General features: G+C 29.0%; 2 protein-coding genes across 2 annotated transcripts in view; one reads left to right on the plus strand and one right to left on the minus strand.

Moving 5' to 3' along the window:
- Mtp (microsomal triacylglycerol transfer protein) overlaps window positions 1–10,033 on the plus strand; it is a 17,789-nt gene extending 7,756 nt beyond the window's left edge. Inside the window, exons 9-15 of the mRNA XM_014419729.2 lie at window positions 451–608; window positions 719–979; window positions 2,373–2,592; window positions 4,423–4,620; window positions 5,340–5,494; window positions 6,687–6,854; window positions 7,623–10,033. Of these exons, the coding sequence (XP_014275215.1) occupies window positions 451–608; window positions 719–979; window positions 2,373–2,592; window positions 4,423–4,620; window positions 5,340–5,494; window positions 6,687–6,854; window positions 7,623–7,770 (1,308 nt within the window). The 3' untranslated portion in view covers window positions 7,771–10,033. The remainder of the gene's footprint in view (window positions 1–450; window positions 609–718; window positions 980–2,372; window positions 2,593–4,422; window positions 4,621–5,339; window positions 5,495–6,686; window positions 6,855–7,622) is intronic.
- Window positions 10,034–11,502: 1,469 nt separating this feature from the next.
- On the minus strand, window positions 11,503–19,017 carry LOC136795689 (odorant receptor 10-like). The gene is made up of 5 exons (XM_067047135.1): window positions 18,197–19,017; window positions 16,503–16,602; window positions 16,308–16,415; window positions 12,234–12,389; window positions 11,503–12,110 (listed from the first exon to the last, which is right to left on the minus strand). The coding sequence occupies exons 1-5, from the start codon at window positions 19,015–19,017 to the stop codon at window positions 12,057–12,059; spliced, it is 1,239 nt and encodes a 412-aa protein (XP_066903236.1). The 3' UTR covers window positions 11,503–12,056.
- Between the last annotated feature and the right edge of the window lie 1,380 nt (window positions 19,018–20,397).

Raw genomic sequence — 20,397 nt, forward strand, 5'->3', positions numbered from 1 at the left:
AGAGGTACAAAGGTGTTTTAAATTTATATAATAAAAACATTAATTATAAAGTAATAAAACTAATTATAAGGTGAAAGTATCAGATGAATATAAAAAACAGGTAAAAAACATAAATATAAATTATAATAAAAATAAAAAGAAGATGATCCGGGTACGGTCAAAGAAAAACTCAAATAGTCATAAAAATATTTATTATTAGCCAATGTTTCGCCCCGCATTGCAGGGCTGTCGGACGGCAAGCGCCCAAGGAAATGTAGTTTTTTCTTTGACCGCACCCGGACCATGTTCCTTTCATTATTACACATGGTCAATCATCGATCTTCCAAATTATAAAAACTTTTCATGTTTTATTAATCTTGAGACATTGACATTTTATGCAACATAAACAGTAATAAATAAATATTATTTTTTAAAGAAGATTCTTATTGTTATAAAATTTTCCTGTTTCAGCTACTAGAGGAAGCGTTAGAATTATTTACTGAGAAACTTAAAAAGTGTAAAAAAGACGATGATGTATGCCACAGAATTTATTTGAAAGCTTTTAAAAATATTGCTTCTCCAAAGGCTTTGAATATAATTTTAGAATACGCCCTAAATGGATCTCCTAGGTTATTTTCATGCTTTATTATTCTGTTTTGTTTTTTTTTAACTGAAATTTTTTTTTATATATATATATAAATCAAAGCTATTTTTTTTTTAAATTTGTTTTCTGTTTTAGTGTGGGAATGCGTGCTATGAGAGCTCTCTGGAGTCTTGGTAAAAATTCTTGGAATAAAGAAGTAATCAAAACTTGTGAAAGAATTCTACTCACAAATGGCACTTACGATAGTAGTGCAAAAACTATAGCTTTGGATATTCTGTTAGAATCCAATCCGTCCGACTTGTACCTCGCCAAAGTATTAAGCGTACTGCGACAAAAGGGAAATTTGAAAGAGCTGAGAGAATACATGTTACAGAGATTAGTACAAATTTCAGAGAAGTAGGCATCTTTTTTCATATTAATATAAGTTTTAGAGGTAAAATTAGTAAATAAGAATTAAATAAATAACAATTATTCAATTTAATTCTTTATAAAAATATCTTTTGGTCTCTTTATGTTTTTCTCAAAGTGCAACTAGACTTGTTATCTCCTTCTCATGAGTACGAAATTTTAAAGGCATTTTGCAAATGACCTTTTTTTTTTTTTTAAAAAAAAATTGTTATAGTCCTGAGACTTCTCCAAGAAAAGTGAAACTTCTGGAAATAAAATAGTGTATGGCAATTTTATTAATAATGATATTTATTTTACAAAATACAATAACATTTTATGTTAAAAAAACAAGTGTTAAGGGAGAGTCATGGGTAAAAAATGTTCTGTCTAGGACAGGAACATGGATAGGCAAACAAAAATGACTACCATGTGTTTACTCTAACAACAATAGAAGTTCAAAAGTACTAATAATTATATTTACCCTAAAAATGTAGTTTTTGGTGCTATCTTTTCCACTTTTTGCATCTCTAACTCAGTGTAGCATCAAGATAATATTTTGAATAGTTGATAATTACAAAGAGGATGAAATACTGAACATATCTGTCATTTACGTTATTCAAATTTTTATTTTTCAAGATATTTTAATTCAAATGTTCAAAAACTTGTTATCATATCATTTCTTTGGCTATCTTTTCCACTTTTCGCCTCTATCTCAGTGTAGCGTCAAGATACAATTTTGAATTATAGCTCATTACAAAGAGGATTAAATTCTGAACATTCCCCTCACTTACAGTATGCAGCGATGATTTTAAATTTTTGAGTTATTTCTTAATCTAAATACAAAACACGTCAAGTAAAGCCGTGACCACTATCATTTGATCTTGATTCCAAGTGATGTGATACTTTTATCAGTAGTATACCAGAGCTACCTCAACACAGTTTCTCTTGAATAATTGTTAGTTTTTTTTTTAATTCAAAATAATTGTTACCTATAGCACCCGATTAGGAACTTTTACTATTAGATAATAAAAAAACTTGTTAGATGGAATTGTGAAAAATCTAATATAATTTGTACGGGTTTGACATGATATCATTATTTCATGAATTTTACTTTAAAAACTTGCTTATAGTATAATTATGGCCCGTTCCGTAAGACCAAAGAAATTGGATTAACAAAAGAACGTGAACTACAGATTGAGTGGCATTTTCTTCTTAGCTTGAAGCAACAAAAAAACTTAAAGCCATGGGAACCCCTTCAAAGAGACAATGCTGATTAACATGCCATTCATATGTTTTTGTTTACCTGATTTCTCTAAACCTAGACTCTAAAAAGTATATTGCTAATTACTAAAATTAATTAATTTATCTGAAATATTTATAGTTTATGTTTTATTTAATACAGAAACAAGTCATTCGAGAAGCAGTTGAAATCTATTTTTCCTTCAGAAGGTTTGAATCATTACAATTATCTTGCTCAAGGAGGTTTGTCAACAGCGTTCGAGCGGAGATTTATGGAAAAAGGTTTCCTTTCCACCACCCAGGAGGTGATGTCTGGAATTTTGAAACAAGGATATGTTCATGTTAACTTAGAGGAAAATGATAATGTTCACACTGTTTTTACTGTAAGGATTTTTTTTTTCAAATTTTAATTTAATTTTTATTCTTATACACTGTATTGTATAAAATTTAACAAGTGAATATGTTGAATGTGATCTTTATGATATTGCTTTTTGGTCCATGATAATTAATAATGAACCTTTGCAATCAATGAGTAAAAAACCTCCTCATACCTTGAGGTTTTACGTTTCAAGATATGTAGAGTCTAAGAATTGAATAATAAAAATCCATCTGCCCATTGTCCAAGACTACTTTCCGAAACTACTAGACCTAACTTGAAGATAACCTGAATCGAATTAGTCACTGGGCTACACATAATATATAGAAAACAAATTTAAGCTGAATGCAGAGAAGGCTAGGTTCTTATCACCTCCTTGCACCTTTATCATACATCCCAAAATATTCCTTGATATAATAATCCCATAAAATTCTATCCAAACGTCGAAAATCTCAAAATCACCTTTGACTAAACCCCTTCCTGGGCTTTTCATTTTAAAGCACCTTAACTAACTTCACCACCTATTACCTTTTTGAAACCTCCTTATCATATCCTTTATGTTCTCCCACTTTGACTATTTCTGTACAGTATATAGGAGTGTCTCTGGGGAAATTGAGGCTAATTTAAAAGGTTCAATTAATTGCTTTGTATGATATATCCTCAGAATCCGTAGGACTCCTCTATCTTCCAGTATTATGAAGAATAGAAATGGCTTTATCCTTCCTACTGTTGTATATATTTACTGGCATCCTACCTCTACGAAGTTATCCGATCCTACCTCTATGAAGTTATCCGATAACACCATCCACCATATATCTCCAGTCTTCTTCAATTCAAATCCTCTATCAATTCTCTAAATACTCATTCTCGGTCTTCTGACTTACATATAACGGCCCTCTTAACAGTAGCTTTTGATATATCTTTGATTATCAGATCCTCCTCCCTATGGAATTTCATCCCTACATTTATTTGTTGTTCCAGTACCCTTTCCTTCTTCAAATCCCACCTACTCCTTCAATTCCTATCCATCCAGACCCAAAACAAGTGAAATTGATGTTTTTAACCAAAATTTATAAATTATTTGAATATGTTATTTATTTATTAATTTTTTTTTAATGCATTCGTTAGAACTATTTTTTATCATTTACTGCAATGTGAATGGATTTACTTATTCATTTGTTTATAAAATTTCTAAAAATAGAAGTTAACAGATTTCACTTTTTTATTATTATTTTTTTTCAATTTATTACTGGGAAAAGTTATATTTTGATTTAATGTTATTTCATTTTTATAATTTTTTTATTTGTTGATTTTTTTTTTTTAGATTTTTCTTTCTTCTCTAAGGCCCTGAAGCCTGATTTTTATTGTTTGTATTATTATTATAATTCTTAAGGGAGTCGTCCCAAAATAAATCAAATTATTAACATTATTGAAGATTAATTATGAATAATAATAAGATAATTATAAGATTTATTAATGAATAATAAAGAAATTATTATTATTATTATTTGACTGGACCCGGACCATATTCCATTCATTGATACAAATGGTCAATCAACAATCTTCCAGTATTATTATTTTTTTGAGACGTAGCACCAGTCATTCTTTACCCCATGATGATTTTTAGAACTCATCATCATCCGCAATATCATTATCTATTTATATAATGTGTGCTTTACACGCTGTAGAACATTTTGACCTATATTGCATTTACCACTCTTCTTAGATAGTACTTGTAATCTATTATGTAAACAAATATTTTAGAGAATGAAGCACTTCAATTTCAATATTTTCTAGAATTAAATTCCTATAAATGTATTTATATTTTATTTTTCAGTTGGGCTTATTTTCAAATGGCCTTGCATCTTTCATTTCATCAGATGAAGGTTCTGGTGACAGTGACGTAGTCAATGCTGGTCTTGAGCTTACAGTGAATGGAGTCGAGTTCAGACCGTTCATATTTTTTGAAGGCAATGGTGAACTGATGGGGCATGTATTTTCTGGAACTGGATCTACTCTCACGCCAGCTTATCAAGTATGTAGTTTTAAGCTTGAATTAATATTTTTGTATTAGAAGATTATTAGTTGATCATATACACTTAATGAAGGAAGGAAGACAGGTGGGATTTGAAAAATGTAGCTACAATTAGTAATAAATAATAATAATAAAAGGTAGCGAATCTGAAGGTTCGATGATAATACCATAAATCGCTGTCTAGAGACATTTACTCATTAACTCTCATTCAAACTCTAATCCAAGAGTCTTGACAGTCTTGACACAATCCTCCCATCTGCGGTTTTGGTCTACCCCTTAGATATTTCATTGGATCAGTGTTTATTAACGATTTTAATAATACATTTGATTGTGGAATAGTAAAAAAACTCGAATAGTAGTCAAATAAGTATAATAAACAATGTCAAAATATTAATAACAATTAATTATTTGTAACTAAATTTTAGAGGATTTTTAATAACATAATATATAATAATATTATGTGAAACAAAATTCTTTCTTTGAAAGAGTAGAATTCTTTTGACTACACCCATCTCTTCCTTTTTCAAATCAACATCCGTTCAATAATCATTGTTTCTTAAACCTATTTTATAAAAAAAATATGTAATCCATTTATAAAAACATACAAATATAAGCTGAAAAAACTATACTGTTTGTTAGTAAACCTGTCTGTACAATTGTTTTTTTTCATTAACGTGTTGCAGCTCAAAACTAATCATTTACAATTCATTATTTTTCAGGCCGTTCTGCTTTTAGAAGATGACCTAGTGAAGATTCCCTTGGCTATTGGTCAAATCGTAGACATTAAATTTTCATCGGTTGCATCAGTTGATCTATCAGGAAAGATAGAAATAAGTCTGTGGGGTAGAACTGCTGATTCATTAGTACAAAATAGGTATTCAATTTTATATATATAATATATAATATAATGTAATATATATAAATATACTTATATGCAAGTTATATATAAATATATATTTGTTAATATATATTTACAATATATAAGTTATATATAAATTACAATTTATATTTGTTATTTTTATTACCTTTTTTAAAAATATTTATAACTTTTTATTATGATCACTTATGTATTTATTACTTTTATTTAAAGGTATTTATTTTTTTATGTACATAATGTTGAGTATTTTTTTAGATTTTAATGGAATATAATTGTGTGTGACCATGTAGGATTTCTATGTATATATATATTTTTCTATGTTTAAAAATTATACTGTTCATCATATTAAGAGAGAATTGGGTGTAGTTAGATAGGTCATAGGTAAATAAAAGGGAAAAAAAATTAATAGTACAATGTACTATTTTTCTTATTATATCTTACGTTTTTACATTTTATACCCCTGTAATTTAATACTTATGTTTTTTCTTTTTTTTCCTTTTTGTAACTATAGTGTTTGTATCTTTTTTAGCCCTGACGAAGCCCTGCAACGTGGGGCGAAACGTTGGTTCAAAAAAATAGTATAATTATCTACTATTTGAGTTTTTTTTTACCGCACCCGGACCATATTCCATTCATCTATACACACGGTCAATCAATAATCTTCCATTACTACTATGTATTTTAATATTTACTGACTATGCCTATGTAATATAAGAATAGTAAGCAATTGTCCAACTAGATTTAGTATGCTGTGTGTTTAGTAACCTTTTTGAATAAAGTGTTTTTCTCATCTCTACCTTATACATAACATTTTTAACAATTGCATTTCAAGTACATAACTGTACTCTGTTGGCCATGCAATCCTATAAATACATTACAATCCAAAATAATTTATGAGTCGCTAAAAGTAAAATGAAAGTAGGAAGATTGGTGATTGACCGTGTGTATCAATAAATGGAATTTGGTCCGGGTGCGATCAAATAAAACTCAAATAGTAAATTATAATAAATAAAATATTTTATAAAATAGTACACCAATTTACTATTTGAGTTTTATTTGACCGCACCCAGACCAAATTCCATTTATTATAAAATGAAAGTTCTGTTAGCAAACAGACTCATCCTGCTAATATTATTATTATGATTTTATGACAAAAGTTTTTAAAATTATTCTCTTATTTCTATTTTAGGGCTGGGATAATTAAGCGAGTCGTAGCAACGGTTGCATCACCATTTATTGAGTGTGAGATTAAACATGACGTTACCGCCGAACCACAGCTGAGCCTGACATCTTATATAGAATTTTATGATAAAATGGCACTTTGTTTGCAGCTGCAGCAACCTCAAACTGTGATTGAGTGAGTAAAATAAGAGCTTCAAATTATTTTTTATCAAGTTGCAAAAAAAGAGGAAGAATCTTCCTTATTTAACATGTTACAATGGTCTTTTGTTCATTTTCAAAGACCTTCTTATAGTTCTAAAACAAATTAAAAATAAGTGACTTTATTATCAGTTTAACATACGTTATAATTGAAAGAGTAATCAGAGGATGAAGGGGGTATGTAACATTTTTTGAATCTTTTGTGTGGATGAAGGGTGTAGGTGCTTATCTAGCTAGTGTGAGGTACTTATCTAGCTAGTGTGAGGTACTTTAACCTCAAAATCAAATTAATAACTGAAATACCTAAATGTAGAAGGGGCCGTGTACACTTCAAAACATAACAAGCTCCAACAAAAAAAAAAAATTGAACCTTGTTTCTTAAAATTTACTATTTGTAATATATAACCTTCAATTAAAATAATGTGATTAATGCATTCTTTTCTTCCACATGTCAAAAGGTTATATTAAAACATTTAAGTAATCTTCACATTCAACCTTTGGCTATAACCTTAGCTATAAGATTCTTAGAAACAATATCATCATTCGAAAGCACTTTTCATTCACTCTGCGATTTCAATTTTCCAAAATGTGGGCTAAAATCATTCTTCCCCTGGATTCTTCAGTTTTTGCTTTCATTTACCTATATATGGGGTACGTAGTAAGGGAAATTATTGTGATTATGCCAAATTTCTAAATGGTTCTCCATATAAATCGATTTTTAATTATTGGAAAACTTTTATTTCAGGCACACCTCAAACAAGCACGAAAGTATATTGGGAACGAAGCAGAAGGTTAATAAGTCAAGAATTATAAAAACTAATGTTCCTGGAAAATCCTACGCACTTAATTCTAAAAATAATGAAATGTGTAATGTGCTGTATCCGTCGTCTTGAGAGTAATATTTTAAAATATATCGCAACTCATGAATATTTTAGGAAATTTGCATTTGTTGTGAACTTAACATTCCTTAGAGAATTGTAAGTTAATTTATTTATTTTTAAGTTATTTTCTTGAAAAAAAAAGGATACTTAGGAATAAGAGAGTTTGCTGATAATCTGCTTAAAAGATTGTCGATTAGCTATAGACAATAAATTATAAACATAAATTATATCACAGAGACTTATCACAAAAATTACTTTGAAAATGTACTGTTTTTTCTGCTTCCTCTGGTAAATTTTCCATATATCCAAGAATAGTTTATTATGATTTTTTTTTTGGTCTGTCTATATTTTGGTTCTTTCAGAGCAGTGTTCCCTAACAAAACTTTTCAAGGATTCCCAAATTAATCTACATAACAACAAGAAACCCCTTATATTCTAAAATTTGTTGTCTTGCAGCTATTACTAAAACTTGCGTAAATATGAATACCATACAGACTACTATTTGGAACTATTTACTAACAATTATGCCTTGGATCAAAACAAACATATTTAACTATGTATAAACATAGGTCTAAGCTCTTTGCCAAAGATATTTTAAATAAAAAACTAAAAAAATTGGAATTCATTTGTGACTGAAAGGCATAGTTTTTCTTCATAAAAGTGTAAAAAATATAAGATTTTTTGGACGGGTCTCATAAATGGCAGCTGAAAAACCTAAGATTTAGTCTAATTTTTTATTTTAATCTCAATTCTCTAAAAAATGGATGGGTTATTACAAAAAAAGATTTTTAAATTCAAGTTTTCATTGATTGAAAAACAATTAAGTACATACTACACTATACATATGGTGGCCTAAAAATATAGTTAATTTTAAAATATGTTAAATCATTTTAAATATATTAGATCTAAACCTAATTATGAAATACTCCTAAAAAAATGTTTTAAATTTTAGTTAAATTTCTCCAACGCATTTACTTATTTATTTAGGATATGTCCTTAGTAAGTATTATTGGATTATCCTTAGTAAGTATTTGAAAAAATTATTTTTAAATTCAATTTTTCATTGATTGAAAAAAAACTCAGATTTGGGACTATGAAATTGCAAAAACATGAATTTTTAATCCTTTAAAACAAAAATCCTCAAAAAAGTTGTATTTTTGCAACTTTAAAGTGTCAAATACATCATGGCTAACCTTACATTATATGTTAAATTGAAATGTTGGCTGTCTTTGTAAATTTATTTTTATTGCAAGTTACAGTTTGACAAATATTTTTTATTTAATTTAATATATTTGTAAAATATTTTCAATGACACATCACCATTTAAGAAATGCTCCAGAGGATGAATTTTAAAATTAAATAAAAAATTAAATTAATGTTTAAAAACTTTTTAAGATTTTTCGAATTAACTTTTTTTTTCAATAATCTACTATATATATTTTATGATTTTATATTTAGTGTTTAGGTAAACTTGTTAAATTTGATTAAGTATAGAATAGGATTTCATCAAAACTAGTATTTATCTGTTTTTATTGTTGATATTCAAAACGTTTAGAAAATTATGTACGGCCTAAGTTTATTTTAAATCATAGGATACATACTATACTATACATATGGTGGCCTAAAAATATAGTTAATTTTAAAATATGTTACTAAAAATATGTTAGATAACCTAAAGCCCATTTTGAAAAATGTCTAATTCATTTACTTATTTATGTAGAATATGTCCTTAGTGATTATTTGAAACTATTAATTTTTTTTTTAAATCCTAAAAAATATTTTTGAAAGCAGTGGTTTTTTATTGAGGTGTCAATAAGGAGATACTCTTAATTCATGCAAAGAAATACTGCTTTAAAATTATGTATTATGATTTTTACTCAAGAATACATAACTATAGACGTATCCATGTGATCTCTTGGCATATTTAATAATTTTATTGTAACTAATTTGTACTCTAATATTGAATCGGAATATTTTGTGGTATTATATTTCATATGAAAAACAATCTAAAGTTTTCCATATTTTTGTACTGAAATTAATCAATTCTTCGAGTGATATTAGGTTCCCTTCAAGTACAATAAGAGTACAATTACGGTAAATAGAGCTAGGCAAACCTGCCTTTTCTTTGATTGGATCCGTAATACTCACTCTATTTAGTGAGCTAACTTTTTTCTTCCACTTACAACTCATTGAAATGAGCTCTTTTATATCTCACCAAATATTGATACCTATGAGGAGAAGATAGTTGGGAGTGCATTCAGTGAAGAACATAAATTTTTATTTTCATAATTTGAACATAAATTATTATTTTATGTTTTTTTAAACATATATATTAGTGCCAACGCCTCGGTCAGAAATTCTAGCCTTTATCAGGACCAGAAACAAAATACAAAATAGCAACCAATGAGTATAGAAAATAAGGAAATAGCTAATTTTATGGATACATAAATAGTGTTGACAGACAGGAATATTTTGACTATTATAAGAAGAGTAATATTAAAATTACATAAGAGGAAAGAACAAATGATAAAATATGAAATCTAGTCGGTAAATATGTGTTCAAAATGAAAATTATTAAAAATAGAGTAACGAAAGAAGTGAGAAATAAAACATATATATAGGTAATTAAATATCTAAGTTAAGTAACAGGATAAAGGAAATAAGAATATAAAGTTATGTAATACTTAAGAAACAAAGAAATATAATTATTTTTGTTTAATAATAATAATAATTTAAATTAAAGTTATAGAAAAAAATATATGTAATTAATGAAATATCTTAGCCCTGATGAAGGCTAGAAATTCAGGGCGAAACTAAATTAGTTTTTACTTATTTGTGTTCTTCACTGATCACATCCCCAATAATTTTCTCTTCGTATATATTATCCATGGTCAACAATCTTCTCCTCGTATATATTATCCATGGTCAACAATCTTCTCCTCGTATATATTATCCATGGTCAACAATCTTCTCCTAGTATATATTATCCATGGTCAATAATCTTCTCCTCGTACATATTATCCATGGTCAACAATCTTCTCATCATTAAAAATTGAAGTCTGATGATTGATATTTTTCATGTCAAATATTATCATCTAATAATATTATTATTTAATAATTTAATCTATCCTTCACTCGTTCATTCATTTGCTCTTTTCAGTTTACAAATTACATTTATTGTTAATGTAAATAAGAATAATATCTTATCATATACATTGCTTTTTTTAAAAATCTACCTGGAGAGAGGCTATTCTTCACAAGTCAAACCAAACTTAAACTTTAAAGGACATGGAAGAGAATAGAAATATGAAATTAGTAGTTATTTTTTTCTTATTGTTTATAATTTTATCAAGAATAAGTTGCTAGATGGAGTTAACAAATATTTTATTTTCATAATTTTAGTGTTAAATGTACTTCTATTATTTTTTATTAGTAATGTCTGTTACATTCCTTAATTATATTACTTTAATCAAAGATGATCGTTTCCATAAGAGCACTAATGTTATAAATGTAATACATATTTTATAGTACAAATTTTTATCATGTTTATATTTTTTTCATTATGTTTATATAAAAATATGTTTTCAAAAAGGGATATTAAATGTATTTTATACAAATTCTGTAAAACTGTTATATCAATAGGGAGCTGTACACCTCTTAGCTATAATAATTAATTTATGATTTTAAAATTGCTCAATTTTTACATTGTTAAACAAAAAGTGTTTTTTGTTCAAGACTGGGTATCTATATTTTTGTTATACATTTTAAGAAATATTATCTAAGAAATGATTTAGTTTTGTAACAAATGCAATTGTGTGCATTTAACAGAAGAATGTTTGTAATCAATAAATATTTTTATAAAAAATTTATGCTGGCTGTACTGCAGTCATTAAAAGCCTTTTTACCATACTTTAATTTTGTTACTTTTAAATTTTTTAAAAAATCTAGTGTTGTGAGCTCATCACACAATATTTACTCACCACTCTACTTTGAGCTGAAAGTAACCCTCAAACTCCTTTGAGAAGAGAAATTTCTTAATATTTACTTGGGTGACATTTTCCCTTACTCATTTTTGAAACTACAAAAAATGAATATATTTATTCAAATATATGCATTTACCCATAAAAATAATAATAAAAACATTTTAAATGTGCTTAAATGCTTTTATTACATAACTACTTTATAAAACAAGACAAAAAAAGTTAGCAAATTATACGAATGCATAAAAATATCATCTGGAAATAAAACAATATTAATTATTGTGCATAAAAGATATAAATAAAAGAGAAAAGTGCAGTTCATTCTGTTGTTTTCAACATCAGTGCCGAGACTGTGTATGTGAACTGGAAAATCTGCAAAAAATAAAAGTATACATTAGTAGTTTTTTAGTTAGTATGGTTAAGCAAATTAAGTTATGTGAATTTTATCATAATTATCGATATCTGAGCAATCGTGTGCTAAGGAATAGAACTTACTGACATCATGGTTTCCACATTGATTGGGTATATACTGACGGATTTGAGTGTCTCCCCTTTCTTAGCCCTAATCATCATCATCTGTGCGCTCTTTCTGAACTTTATATCTGCCTTGTACCAATCGCTGTTGTATATGGCAAATAGCACGTCCGAGCTCTGAAATGTATATTGATTAAAATATTCTATTTAAATAACAAATTTCAACAATTAGTAAATGAATTATAATATAAACAAATCACAACTTCCATTAAAAAAAAAAAGAAGATAAATAAAGCCTTTTAAATGGAACATGTTTAATTTAAATTAAAAAAAATACTGCTAGCAACTTAAAAATATCTAATAACATTAGCTCAAGAAGAATAATGATACAACTGAATTTTTTTGTGAAATTGACTTTGTTGTCTTTGCGGGCTCTAGAATGCATTTACTAGTCGAATGTAAAACGATATAAGGGTAATTCTGTACAAGTGCTACATTTTCTATTATTAAAAAAAACAAAAAAATTGATTTCTTGTTTTGTTTTTCGATTGCATTTTGTTCCTTACCTTTTTAGTGACCTATTTTTATAAAAAGCCCATCATAGAAATTACTAGTTTTTGCAGTACATTAATTTTTAAAAAATTGTTTCTAGGGTTATAAGGAAATAACAATAATATACTAACAGTCTTAATATATCAAAAATCACCAAACTGTATGGTAAAAAGTCATAACTTTTGAAAGAGCCAACTGCCTTCATAACTAAGATAGTAAATTTTTCAGTAAAACTGAAGTTTATTTATTAGTCGATTACTCGTAGTATTGTAGGGCTTGGCCAATATTTACTATTTAATAATAATAAAGGTTAATAAAATATTAAATAATTGATATTTAGAAATATATATTGAGTTAAAAATAACAGATTTTAAAATGTAGATCGCAGGGCTGTTGCTAGGTAACACCTTAGCAACTGTTTAACAACCCTTAGCAACCGTTTCTCTTACATATTTATTATAATACAAATATAATAAACACATGTTTCTTTTCAAATAAACAAAAATTGTAAAGAACGTGATACAAATAAAAATAAATGTAGTTGAATTAAATACTAATACTAGCTAAATACTATTTACAACTTAATTATTAAACATGGCATTAACCGTACTATTTACATACAATGTAAGTACTATACTTAAATTGATTTGAATTTCTTGTTCCTATACATTCTTCTAACAAGATGAATATAATTAATTACCCTTTGAAGTTACCTAAAATATAATAATAAAGAATGAGAATAAAATTATTTCCTAAAATGTTCTAAGCTTATAACACGTTTCCACTTGTGCAAGAAGTACAAAGATGAAAATAATTCAACTTAAAATCGCATTCAGTAAATGTGTCTTTGGTAATTCCATTACTTCATAATAAGAATTTTATTTATATTTTATTGCCCTCCTCAATATGAAGTAATTGAGAAACAAAATACCTACATATTCATCAGTTTGGAAGAAGACTGTCACAACTCAAAATAATTTTTTTATATTTTCACAATATAACAACTGCAATTTCTCTATATTTTTACGAGCAAGAGAGTTACAAGTTGTAATTATTACTGTGCCTGTTTTGTGGCTAATCAAAACGTCATTTTACTCACATATTTTAAAGCTTTTCGTTATATTTTTTATTTTTATCGCGATTTAAATTTTTTTTATTTACTTATATCGCTGATTTTCTTGAATAGTGGTACATTTGATGAAAAAATAGTTTTGATTTTATTTTGAAATGAACATGTGGGATTTCTTTCTCTACTATGGTTCCTCTATAGTCAAACAAAAATATTTTATTTTGCATTTGACATATTCTATAGATTGTACCCTAACCTGGTTAATTTTTGACAATCTTACTTGTTTTGGCCTATGATAATATCTTTGGGACAGTCCATTTCTAAATAAAACCAAAACTTTTTATTTTGTCAGTTGTACCACTATTCAAGCAGTGATGTGTCTTATTTTCTTTTCTTATTTTTTTGTATTCTTTCACATTTTTCTTTCTTTAATGTTTTGTTTTATTTTGGTTTTACATGGTAGTTATCTAGTCTGTACTTAACCCTATTGAGGGTCTGAAATTTAGGCCGAAACGCTAGCACAGTAACATTATTACTACTTATTAGTGTTCTTATCCCCTGACCATCTTTCTCTCTTAATAAAATAGTAGTTCATAAAATTGATATTAATTCATTTATTGAAACTAACAGTGAAAACATAATACTGCCTTACGACCTCACACAGTGCCTCGACCCGCAATACACTACAATAATTCAGGTTTCGGTATCGCGAAGGGAGTAAACGGTTTTTTATGAAAAATATGGCCGGAGTTGCAGCCAAAAAGAACAAAACTATTTATTTTCCGACGTTTCTCCCAACTTTGTAGAGCTTCATCGGGGCTAAAAAGAACTAAGAACATTTTGAAATAGTAAGACAATAAGATACAAAAAGATAAATTAAAGTATGGCTAATATTATGTAAAAATGATTGAAAACAAAATCATATACAAATAAAAGGAAGGAAGAAATAAAGTAGTATTAATATAAAATAAATAACGATAAGAATAAAAAAAACTACGTAAACTACAAGGTTAAAAATGTACAGGAGATGCAATAAAACGCAAAAACAGAAAAGAAAACAAAATTTAACACACTAGAAGACGAAAAATAAAGAAGTAATTAAGATTAAATAAAGGTCGGGAAAGAATAAATAAAAATAAAATTAATAATGATAATAAATGATTTTTTTTTAACCGAATTTATGTATATTTATAAATTAACCAAATTAAGAAAAATGGTATTTTTTAAAAAAATTTGGTTAATCCTTCGTAAAGTCCTCAATGCTCCTTACTTTGTCACAAATAAAATCATACATAAAGACCTTAATGTTCCCTATGTAACCGATCTAGCCCGAACCAGATATCACTCCATCCATTATAAACTCCCTAATCATTCAACCCCCCTAGTTTCTAATCTTGCATCCTCTTCCATTCTTGACAATCCTCCGAGGCGCCTGAAAACAAGATGGCCACGAGTCCAGCTAATGTAAAATGTCATTAGAGTGCTACCAATGGGTAGTTGCTCTACACGCCTGTAACACTCCATTTTAACTAAGATCATATTTACTTAATGTATTATGTAATATACAGTTGTAAATTTCAATAAGGTTATTAAAAAAAAATTTGGTAAATTTTTTTTCCTAAAAGGTGAAATATTCCAGAACCACTGAATGGACAGTGTTTTACTTCACTAACCTGTATACGAGTTAAAGTTGTCTGATTAGGAATAAGTATTCTGTGTATTTAGTGACATAATACAGTTGGCCAGCACAAATTTTTCAAAAAAGTTTTTCTTCCCTACTTTATTTTTAAAACATGGGAACCGACTACCCTACAGTATCCTTTAATAATGTTGCTTTCATCCCTGTCGAACAGATCCACTAGTTTGGGCTGCAACTGGACATACGACTAACCTGGAATCCTCACACAAAACTGAAAAGACAGCAAAATGCACGTCGATTTCGACTGTTAGCACTTATTAGACCCAATGCATAAAAAAAGACTGATCTACATGACTGTAATAAGGCCCATCTGGACATACGGAGTTGAGCTTTGGGGCTCCACTAAACCTTCGAATTCCTCCCGAATTCAATCCTTATAGTCCAAAATCCTCAATGCTCCTTACTTAGTCACAAATAAAATCATACATAAAGACCTTAATGTTCCATATGTAACCGATCTAGCCCAAACCAGATACCATGCCTTCCATTATAAACTCCGTAACCACTCAAACCCCCTAGTTTCTAAAGTTGCTTCCTCTTCCATTCCTGACAATCATTCGAGGCCTGAAAAGAAAATGGCCACAAAACCTGCTAATGTAAAAACGTCATTAGAATGCTACTAATGTGTAGTTTCTCCACACACCTGTATCACTATAACACACCATTATAAACTGAAATCAAATTTATTACAGTTGTAAATTTTAATGAAGCAATGAAGAAACAAAAGAAAAAAAAACATGGGGATATAATTATTTATTTAAAATATTCCACTTACCGCTGTTTCGAGGTAAGATGAAGCGAAACAGAACATGCACACTTCGATAGCCTGGTAAGGGAGAAATATCAGGCTCTTAACGATGAAAATAGTGCTCGTTGTGGTTCCCTGATAAAGAAAAATTAATCGTTGTATGAATCGTGACTATAATTTACAATAAAAACATATATCGATAATAAAAAACTTGACACTCACAAATAAAAATTGGAAAGCTGCCAAAATTAGAACGAAAACGCCAGTCCCTAAGATCATTGTAACTAGAGGGTTGTAAACCAATCTCAGTTCGTCAGCGTATCTGTAAATATCGAATAAATTGTTCTTGAAAACTACTTAAAACTATTTTTTTTTTAAATATAATATTTTCTTTACTTATAATTTAAATAAGCATTATATCTAATATATAAAAATAATTATTTGTTTGTTCGGACATTTTTCGAAATATTCAGGACTCTTCAGCGAAGGTTATGGGCAAATATAGGTTATAAAAAAAATAACAAAATTAAGCATTGTTTAAATAAAATAAATTTTATTAAATTTTAATTATATGTTGTTGTGATAAATTATAATAGTGTATATTAACTGTGATTAAAAGCTTTAATTTTTAATTGAATATGAAGCATTGAAAAATAGAGGATAATTTTGGACTGAAATTAATGACCTTGGCAGAATAGCCTGCATAAAGTCTTTTAAGACTGATGTGGTTCTAAAATTGTATTTAAGATTGACCATGAGGATGGCCAAATGGGCCGAAGCGTCGGACTTATAAAGAAATATAGATTGTTTTGAGACTAAAAGATATTGATTTCAGTTTGAAACATTATTTTTTTGTAACGTTTTGAAACAGCTGCCATTTTCTATTCCTCAACTAGGATTGTAAGAATCATCAATTTTGACTACTAACTTGTTTTTATCTAAATCACAAACAATAATAATAATAATAAAGGCTTAACGAACCCGAAGGTTCGATGCCGATACCACCAAACGCTCTCTGCATACATCCTTCCAGTGATCCCCCTCCAAACCCAATTCCACTAAATCTGCCTTAATACAATCCTCCCATCTACGTTTCGGTCTATCCCTCGGACGTTTACCCGTTGGTTCAGTGTTTAATACCATTTTAGGGATCCGCTCGTTACTAAGCCCTACAACCTTACACGCCTATCTTATACGCCGCAATGCTATAACTTGAATTATATTTACCGAGTGTAGGTCCATTAATTCAGCGTTGTGTAATCTTCTAAATTCATCCTTTTTCGGTCCGAATATTTAGCGTAATACTTTATTTTCGAAAACCTTAAGACGCTATTCATCGCTTAGTGTAAAAGGCCACACCTCACATCCATAAAGAACAGTGGGAAGGATAATGGTTTTGTAAATTCTAATTTTTAAGTTTTTCGATAAGAGGCGCGAGCTAAGCTGTTTCGAAATTGAAAAATAACAAGCATTTCCCGCCTTCAACCTAGCTTTTATTTCCTCATCAATTTCGTTTTTTCTAGTTACAGTAGAACCTAAATACTTAAACTTATCTACCTGTTCAAACGTATTTCCTCTTATGTCTATATCACCGAAATTGCTCGTGTTTCTACTGCTAACCATGTATTTTGTTTTATCCGTATTTATTTCGAGACCTAGTTCCTTGCTGGAGTTTATTAACGTGGTTGTATTTAGTTCTATAGTTTCTTTGTCATCACCCAATAATACCAAATCATCTGCATACCCAAGCACGGGTATTTTAACACCCAAAGTTAAACCCTTTTCAGTATTCATCACACTTTTAATGACGTATTCCAGTGATAGAATAAATGAGATAGGTGATAAAGAATCACCTTGTAGCATAAACAATATAATAACATATAATAATAATCATAAACAATATAATATTTCAATACCTCAATAATTTCTGATGATATTTTATGATCGCGAGCAGTTCATTGTATCTTTCCGAATCACTTTTCCATATTTTTTCTTTGCCGTCTCCACTGTCCAGAGTGGTCAGTTTAATACCGAGCACGGCGAATTGGGCGTAGAGACACATGAGAGTTTGATAAAAAAGTGAAACGTAAACTGCAAGAAAAGTCCCTACCCACATCATCATCGAAGCTTCGTAGAAGAAAATAATTTCAAAATACGGCGTCTTGTCGAAGGGGATGGGATACCAACCTCCGACTATCTTCATCCTACCCGTCGTTGCTCTGAAGGTGTTACCTGTATGATGGAGAATGTAGTCCACAGGTGTGTCGGGAAATCCTATAGAGACGATGTAATAGCTTGTATTTATAATAAACGCAGCAACGCTGAGTAGATTTGTCTGAAAAGCGATTTTTTTGAAAATCTGTTTCGCTTCGGATTTCTTATGTTCCGGCAAATCGATGAAGTCTTTCTTCATGAGATTTGAAAGCCTGCACTGAATTCTGAGGAAGAACCAAACGACCAAAACTTTTATACATATCTGTATCTTACTCAGAGTGAGTAAAAATATAAAAGTTATCTTTTTCAAATCCATTTTGATGAAGTAACAACTCATTAATTGGCAGAGTATGTATGGAATCGAATAGGCAAGTGTGATGGTCAGTTGAAGGTTGATGATGGAGTTCTTCTTCCCGGTAGTTCTGTAGTCGTTGATCACTTTCCATAGTCCGAAGAGCTTGAGGTACCAGATATTTAAGCCGTCGATGATTTCCGAGTCTTTAATTGGTGTATGGACACTCATAGTTCTCATAGAACTGAGACGAAAAATAAACGGACAACTAATAAATATAAACTAAGTTTCCTCACTATCTTATTAATGTTCCAATTTCTGATACTAATGGAAACGATAATAATTAATTGGTTAATTAATAAATAAAGATGAAGATAATTAGTCGTGTTTTGAACCGCAACGAATAACATATTCTATTAAGAAAACTCGCGACCTGGAAGAAAACATTATAAATAATGAAATGGGAAACTTATACATTATGCACCCATCAAGGCCTTGGTGGTAATACCGATGAGTTAAATTTATTTTTAAATATATAATTTATATTTGTATGTTTGTCCAAAAAGAAAAAAAATACGAGGCGTTTAGTTGACGGAGTACTAAAACCATTTTCATAAATTTTCAGGAAGATTATCGTTGAACCCTTACACTAGACCTAAACGATAAGAACTTTACCGACGATTTGGACAATTCTATAACCTGTTAAATAAAAACCTCGATTTTCAGCTGATAAAGAAATACTACTTTACAAGGCAATACTAAGATCTGTCTGGACTTATGAACTAAAACTGGTGTAGACATCTAAATATTCCATCAAATGCATTCAAGTCCTTCGAAAAATGTTCAATGCTCCATATTATGTCACCAACAACATACTACTTCATAACCTTAGTATCCCATTTGTATCAGTCCTTATTTAATCCCAATTCTCCATATTTAACGAGAAACTCTCTCATAATCCCTTGATAGGATACCACCTACAATCCTTCCCGAAGGTTGAAACGCCAGTGGCTCAGAGACCTATTGTAAATAATTATTTTGGAGTTCTGGCAATGGCCAGATTCTCCACTTAAGTCCTGAGCGTCTCCGACTTAGGCCCTCACTCAGCCTCCACTGCATTTAACAAACGTTTTCCGAAACGTTGGACTGTCGTTATAATAAAGAGTGTTGAGACATAACAAGGGTACCGTTTGATTTATTTTAAAAAATGAAAGTTTCATTCATCTTCACATTTTAAGGTATAAGTTAGATGTCATTTTTAAATTTTTTTTTTCCCAACTACTGAATCTAAGTCAGCTATAATTCCTCGATAAGGAGATGTTTGACAATTATAAAAAAGTATTTAATTTTTAGAATTACTTACTCAGTCTAGAGCTTTACCAGGACTAAAGAGAAAAGAGAAAGAAATACTTTATTCGTTCATGCTGCCCAAATATATCGGGTTGCTACATTACACAGCATACTGATCAATCCGTGACTGGACAAATATAACTTACATATTTTTACATGATATAATATAATACATAGATAACATTTTTTTTTTCTTCCACAGTTTTCTTTTACAATTAATACCAGTCTACAAACTAACTACAAGTTTTTCGATTTATTCCT

This window comes from Halyomorpha halys, unplaced genomic scaffold, assembly GCF_000696795.3.
Source record: "Halyomorpha halys isolate HHAL.00 unplaced genomic scaffold, Hhal_1.1 Scaffold250.1, whole genome shotgun sequence".
Lineage (NCBI taxonomy): Eukaryota > Metazoa > Arthropoda > Insecta > Hemiptera > Pentatomidae > Halyomorpha > Halyomorpha halys.

Bases quoted from the DNA above. Each gene is read 5' to 3' on its own strand.
- LOC136795689 (XM_067047135.1), bottom strand. From the start codon at position 19,017: ATGAGTGTCCATACACCAATTAAAGACTCGGAAATCATCGACGGCTTA. The intron at 16,603-18,196 runs GTATTGAAATAT...CGATATTTACAG, and splicing joins TATCATCAGAAATTATTGAG to ATACGCTGACGAACTGAGAT. The intron at 12,111-12,233 runs GTAAGTTCTATT...TATTTTTTGCAG, and splicing joins ATGTGGAAACCATGATGTCA to ATTTTCCAGTTCACATACAC.